Source organism: Rhipicephalus microplus, chromosome 3, assembly GCF_043290135.1.
Source record: "Rhipicephalus microplus isolate Deutch F79 chromosome 3, USDA_Rmic, whole genome shotgun sequence".
Lineage (NCBI taxonomy): Eukaryota > Metazoa > Arthropoda > Arachnida > Ixodida > Ixodidae > Rhipicephalus > Rhipicephalus microplus.
In genome coordinates this window covers 258,728,231-258,735,306 of record NC_134702.1, presented here as the reverse complement: position 1 = coordinate 258,735,306, position 7,076 = coordinate 258,728,231, and the positions used below count along the sequence as shown (strand labels likewise).

At 44.6% G+C, this 7,076-nt stretch overlaps 2 protein-coding genes across 2 annotated transcripts in view; both read right to left on the bottom strand.

Moving 5' to 3' along the window:
• Positions 1-1,975: 1,975 nt before the first annotated feature.
• LOC119173919 (uncharacterized) lies at positions 1,976-2,626 on the bottom strand. The gene has a single exon (XM_037424702.2). The coding sequence runs from the start codon at positions 2,624-2,626 to the stop codon at positions 1,976-1,978; it is 651 nt and encodes a 216-aa protein (XP_037280599.2).
• Positions 2,627-3,087: 461 nt separating this feature from the next.
• Positions 3,088-7,076, bottom strand: part of LOC142803195 (uncharacterized) — a 61,649-nt gene continuing 57,660 nt past the window's right edge. The window contains exon 8 of the mRNA XM_075888289.1: positions 3,088-3,275. Within this exon, the coding sequence (XP_075744404.1) occupies positions 3,088-3,275 (188 nt within the window). The remainder of the gene's footprint in view (positions 3,276-7,076) is intronic.

Here is a 7,076-nt window from a genome sequence, read left to right as displayed (position 1 = left end):
TTTATTGTGTCGAATGCCTTTGAATAGTCTACGAAGATGCCTAAAGTGTGTAGTTCACGTTCAAAAGCATTTAGTATAAATTCTTTCTGTTCTAAAAAAGCATGTTCAGTCGTATGGCCTTTGATAAAACCAAACTGCGAAGGAGTGATGATGTGGTGCTTATCTAGGAAAAATGTGTAGTTCGCGTTCAAAAGCATTTAGTATAAATTCTTTCTGTTCTAAAAGAGCATGTTCAGTCGTACGGCCTTTGATAGAACCAAACTGCGAAGGAGTGATGATGTGGCGCTTATCTAGGAAAGAAACCATACGCTTTTGAATTAGTTTTTCCAGACCTTTTGAAATTACTGGAAGTATAGATATCGGTCGGTAATTGTTTAGTTCATTTTTATCTCCTCCTTTGTACAGCACAACCACTTTTGCAACTTGTAACTTTTGTGGGAAAATTCCGGTGGAAAAAGCAAGATTAAAGATATGCTCTAATAATTCAGCAATGATATCTGAAACGTGTTTGATGGGCTTAATCTGTATGTCATATGCGTCACAACACGTGCTTTTTTTCAAAGACGAAAAAGCATGTGAAAGTTCACCAGCTGTTGTTGGCGCCAAAAACGCGCTCTCAGAGATACTGTCAGACAAATATGTGGTACAAGCTGAATTGTACTGTTCCTTTGCTAGAGATACAAAATAGTCATTGAATAAGTTTGCTAAATCATCCTTACAAATAACGTCACCGTCTATCACAAGCTCAGTAGGCCTGAAGTCGTCACCGTTACGGCCAAGAAATTTGTTTAGTCTAGACCAAGCCAAGTCTTGTTTATTCATTACATCTTTGTTGAAGATGCTGTTTAAGTACGTTCTCTTTTTGTAACGCAACAGGCTGTTTACTTTATTTCGCTGGGCTTTGAAACGTTTAAGCAATTCTTCGTTCTTGTTTTTCAGGAAGTTTTCGAACAATTTATTTTTACGTTTTATTTCATTAAGACAACTTTTAGTCAGCCACGGTTTTTTGGCTTTGCGCGTATGCTTGAGCTGTTTGTACGGAAAGCATTTCTTGTACACCCTTGTCAGTTTGTCATGGAAAATATCATAGGCGGCTTCAGGTTCTTGCTCGCAATACACGCCTGACCAACCGGTTAACGATATCTCCTTGCGAAATGCAGCCAGTGTATAGTCATTAATATCTTGACTAACTATCGGTTCTCTGAGTTGGGCTGGCGCACAGTTTACGGTTTCGTTTATCAGCATAAAAATAGGAAGGTGGTCACTGATGGGTGCGCTTAGTACGCCGGACAAACATTTCGAAGCTTCTATGTTAGTAATGAACATATCTATTAATGTCGCAGTGTTTTTGTCAATGCGGGTTGGGATGGTGATAACATTAGAAAACCCATTGGATTCAATAACTTGACAAAGTTCTAACTGACTTTCTGATGGCTTTGCAACGTCGATATTGAGATCACCTGCAAGAACTAGTGTACTACCAGTGTCTCCAACCCAACGCAAGTATGTATCTAAGAATACTAAGAAGTTCGACTTGTTACATATAGGAGGGCGGTATAAATTCCATAAACAAAACCGTCACTTTGTACAGTCAATATTTCATAATCATTAGTGACATGCGAAAACTCGTGAACCAGCCTACATTTTACCGAGTTTTTAGCCATCATCAAAACACCACCTCCTATTTTTGTTGGGCGATTCAAAAAGAATGTTTTATAGCCGGGTGATCTTAGAATCTCAGATTCATCTCTGTACCATGTTTTCGTCATCATAAGAACATGAGGTTCAGAGCGTATAGCTGAAATAAGGGCGGTTATTTGGTCTTCTTTATTTCGCGCAGATTGTGCGTTGAGATGAAGGAAGGACAAGCCATTCTTTTTCGTGGAAAGTAATGTGCCTAATTTTTCGAGTGTCACGTAATCTTTGTCTGCCATCTTTCTCTTTAGGTAACAGTCGCTTTGGTCATTAACAGTGGCTATTCTCTCATTACTGAGAGGTCCTGCACGCTGGCGATGACGTGAACTCGGCTGTCCTCAGTTTTTCGCACCTTGATGCGACCATTGTCCACCCACAGAAACTTCCATTGCTTTTCTCTCTTTAGTGAGAGCGCTTTTGCAAACAATCTTTTGTTGTTGGGTGTGAGGTGGTCATTAACGTACACATTGGCACCTTGTGACTGAGCAAAACCGAGTGACTCGGTTGTTAGACGTGCCCTGCGTGCTTTACGCAAAAATTCATCCTTCTTGACCCGAGAACAAAACCTCGCGATTATGTTCGTGTCCTTTTTTGCTGGCACGCGATGCCCAGCGTCGATATCATCCTTTTTTATGGGACAGTCAATTACATCACCCGTTTTCTGAAGAATGGTGGCGCAATCCTCCCCCTTTTTTAATGGCACACCCTTTATCTCAACGTTGTTAAGTCGCGAACGCTGTTCCATGTCAGCCAGTTTAGCAGCCAGTTCATCATTTGATTTTTGAAGAGACTTGTTATCGGCTGAGGTAAGCTCATGCTTCTTTTTCATTTCTTCATAAAAAGTGCTGATGGCAGAGACACTTTCATGAAGCTGTTCAATTTCGGCTCGAAGCTGTTGCACTTCGCGTGACAGCTCAGCATTTGACGGCATCATATAAACGTAACAGTGACTACAGCACAATAACCACTGGCAGCAGCAGTCGCGACAACAAAAGTAGAAGTAAAAATCAGTGGTGAAATTAATGCACAACCAACCCGCGCAAAGGAAGAACGTTGCTCAGTGGACTCGACTTCCTGCTGCCACGACCGCCACTGCCAAAATGTGGCTACACGAGCACAGTGTTGAGCCTAAGTAGTGTCTCCGGTAGGTGTCCTCGCAGTCCGTGCTTGTGCAGAATGTTCGTTCTTTGTGGCTGTAGCGACAGGGTAGTGACGTTGCCTGACCAGATATTCCAAGTAGACGGGTCGATAAATCCAGAGAATTTTCCGATAGCCCGAAGAGCCGAACCAGACAACTGTCACGATATGCACAAGTGAGCACCTGCGCAAAGGAAGAACGTTGCTCAGTGGACTCGACTTCCTGCTGCCACGACCACCACTGCCAAAATGTGGCTACACGAGCACAGTGTTGAGCCTAAGTAGTGTCTCCGGTAGGTGTCCTCGCAGTCCGTGCTTGTGCAGAAAGTTCTTCTTTGTGGCTGTAGCGACAGGGTAGTGACGTTGCCTGACCAGATATTCCAAGTAGACGGGTCGATAAATCCAGAGAATATTCCGATAGCCCGAAGAGCCGAACCAGACAACTGTCACGATATGCACAAGTGAGCACCTGCGCAAAGGAAGAACGTTGCTCAGTGGACTCGACTTCCTGCTGCCACGACCACCACTGCCAAAATGTGGCTACACGAGCACAGTGTTGAGCCTAAGTAGTGTCTCCGGTAGGTGTCCTCGCAGTCCGTGCTTGCGCAGAAAGTTCGTTCTTTGTGGCTGTAGCGACAGGGTAGTGACGTTGCCTGACCAGATATTCCAAGTAGACGGGTCGATAAATCCAGAGAATATTCCGATAGCCCGAAGAGCCGAACCAGACAACTGTCACGATATGTACAAGTGAGCACCTGCGCAAAGGAAGAACGTTGCTCAGTGGACTCGACTTCCTGCTGCCACGACCACCACTGCCAAAATGTGGCTACACGAGCACAGTGTTGAGCCTAAGTAGTGTCTCCGGTAGGTGTCCTCGCAGTCCGTGCTTGCGCAGAAAGTTCGTTCTTTGTGGCTGTAGCGACAGGGTAGTGACGTTGCCTGACCAGATATTCCAAGTAGACGGGTCGATAAATCCAGAGAATATTCCGATAGCCCGAAGAGCCGAACCAGACAACTGTCACGATATGCACAAGTGAGCACCTGCGCAAAGGAAGAACGTTGCTCAGTGGACTCGACTTCCTGCTGCCACGACCACCACTGCCAAAATGTGGCTACACGAGCACAGTGTTGAGCCTAAGTAGTGTCTCCGGTAGGTGTCCTCGCAGTCCGTGCTTGCGCAGAAAGTTCGTTCTTTGTGGCTGTAGCGACAGGGTAGTGACGTTGCCTGACCAGATATTCCAAGTAGACGGGTCGATAAATCCAGAGAATATTCCGATAGCCCGAAGAGCCGAACCAGACAACTGTCACGATATGCACAAGTGAGCACCTGCGCAAAGGAAGAACGTTGCTCAGTGGACTCGACTTCCTGCTGCCACGACCACCACTGCCAAAATGTGGCTACACGAGCACAGTGTTGAGCCTAAGTAGTGTCTCCGGTAGGTGTCCTCGCAGTCCGTGCTTGCGCAGAAAGTTCGTTCTTTGTGGCTGTAGCGACAGGGTAGTGACGTTGCCTGACCAGATATTCCAAGTAGACGGGTCGATAAATCCAGAGAATATTCCGATAGCCCGAAGAGCCGAACCAGACAACTGTCACGATACGCACAAGTGAGCACCTGCGCAAAGGAAGAACGTTGCTCAGTGGACTCGACTTCCTGCTGCCACGACCACCACTGCCAAAATGTGGCTACACGAGCACAGTGTTGAGCCTAAGTAGTGTCTCCGGTAGGTGTCCTCGCAGTCCGTGCTTGTGCAGAAAGTTCGTTCTTTGTGGCTGTAGCGACAGGGTAGTGACGTTGCCTGACCAGATATTCCAAGTAGACGGGTCGAGAAATCCAGAGAATATCTCGATAGCCCGAAGAGCCGAAACCAGACAACTGTCACGATATGCACAGGTCAGCATCTGCGCAAAGGAAGAACGTTGCTCAGTGGACTCGACTTCCTGCTGCCACGACCGCCACTGCAAAAATGTGTGTATGTATCTGTGTATGTGTGTGTATGTGTGTGTATGTATATGTGTGTGTATGTGCGTGTATGTATATATGTGTATGTGTATGTGTATATGTGTGTATGTTGTGTGTGTATGTATGTGTCTGTGTGTATGTATGTGAGTGGATGTGTATGTATGTATGTATGTGAGTGGATGTGTATGTATGTATGTATGTATGTATGTATGTATGTATGTATGTATGTATGTATGTATGTATGTATGTATGTATGTATGTATGTATGTATGGTTGTATGTACGTATGCATGCTTGCTACGAAGTGTTCTATGATTTTGCAACACATAGAGGTCAGTGAAACGGGGCGATAATTGTTCACATGAAGCCGATTGCCAGCTTTGTATATGGGCTTTACAATTGCAGTGCGCCAGTCTTGCGGTAATGAGGACGTTTCAAGAGATTTTCTGAAAATGATTGTTAAACAAAAGGACGACCATTCGGCATACCGTCGTAAGAATTCACTGGGAATTTCGTCTGGTCCGGTTGCCTTTTTAGTGTCAAGCCCTAGCAAGTGACTGAACACCCCTTCCTGCATGATAGCAAAGGGCTCCATTGCGCAGGTGCGCGGGCAGACCTGGTCAGCATCCACCTGATCGGTTTCATCTCTAGTGAAGACCGACTGAAAGAACTGGTTGAAAGAATTGGCTATGTGCGGTTTTTGCCTCACTGTCTCGGGTCCAATTTTTATCTGTTCAATTTCTTCTTTTTTATTTTTCAAGTGAAGCCAAAATTTTTGAGGAGAAGACTTAATGAAGTCAGCAAGGGTTTCGGTATAAAACTTTCGTTCGGATTCTTTTAATGCTGTCTTTAACTGTCCACGCAATTGTACGATTGCTACCGAGTGTGTTTTGTTTTTCCACATGCGTTTTATTTTTCGTTTGATAAGGACGATTTCCCGGGTTATCCACAGACTGCGCTGTTTCGTTTTCTTTTTACGAGTTGGAACAAATTTATCCGTACAATGCTTTACAATGATTTTGAAACGTTGCCATAAGTCTTCTACAGATTCTGAGACAGAAGCAAGTTCAAAGTCATGAAGGGACAATTCTAGATAATCAAGTATAGACGTGTCATTGGCCCGTGCAAAATTTTTGATCTGAACCGGGATAAATGGCCGCTTCTGCGGCTTTGCGTCTAGTTGGATATTAAGAGTTATCAGCTTGTGGTCCGAGATTCCCTCTTCAACCGATAAAGTGCTATGTGACACTCTGCGTGATAGGAACACTAAATCAAGCAATGTTTCCAAATTAGCAGTTACTCGCGTATTTTCTTTTACAATCTGTGTTAAGTTATGAGAGAACATCATTTCCAACATTTTATCACCACTCAGAGTATCTATATGTCCAGGTGTGACACTTTCCCGATTTATATGCGGTAAATTAAAATCGCCAGTTAGTATCAACCTCGTGTTGCCATTCTGAAGTTTGCACAAGAAACTGTTCAGTTGGTCTAGGAAATCAGGTGTGGTACCAGGGGGCCTGTAAATTGCTCCGACAATAAAAACCACTTTTTCAACGAATATTTTGCACCAAACCGTTTCGGAGAGGGAGCAATCAATTCTTTCTGTCGTAATAGGCAACTTTACAAGAATGGCCACTCCGCCACCCCGTGATTCCCTATCCCACCTGTGTACAAGATATCCGGGGGGAATAATACAATCGTCGGGACATGAAGGGCTCAACCATGCTTCGGTTATGACAGCAATTTGTGGGCTATGTGACAGCAACAACAATTCGAGTTCCGTGACCTTATTTACAATGCTACGAGCATTTAGTACAAGCAGGCGTAGCTACGATTTTGGCGCAGAAGTGGAAAGGGAAGTGTTTGACGCAGATGCGGCATACGAGCGGGTAGCAGGGGCAGCTCTGCCATCCCTCTTGCCTTTTCTGTTCGAAATCACACAACGCTCATTCTTGTTCTGATCCCAAGTGTAGAGCTTATCGTTTATTTTGAGCTTATCGTGATTCAGAGAAACCTTCAAACCGCTATCACGCTCAGCAGCCGCACTTTGCCATAACTTCCTCCGCACTTCCACTGTTTCACTCGCATAGTCATTACTAATACTTATGGAACTTCCCTTCAGCTTCGGACAATTTTGATCACACGCTCCTTTTCCCGGTAGTCATAGAATCTCATGATGACTGGCCTAACCTTCCCGGGCTGTACCTTTCCCATGCGATGTACGTATGTATGTGTGTTTTTATGTATGTGTATGTATGTATGTATATATGTATGTGTGTGT

Excerpts from the sequence above, each read along its gene's own strand:
- LOC119173919 (XM_037424702.2), bottom strand. The coding sequence starts at position 2,626 with ATGCCGTCAAATGCTGAGCTGTCACGCGAAGTGCAACAGCTTCGAGCC.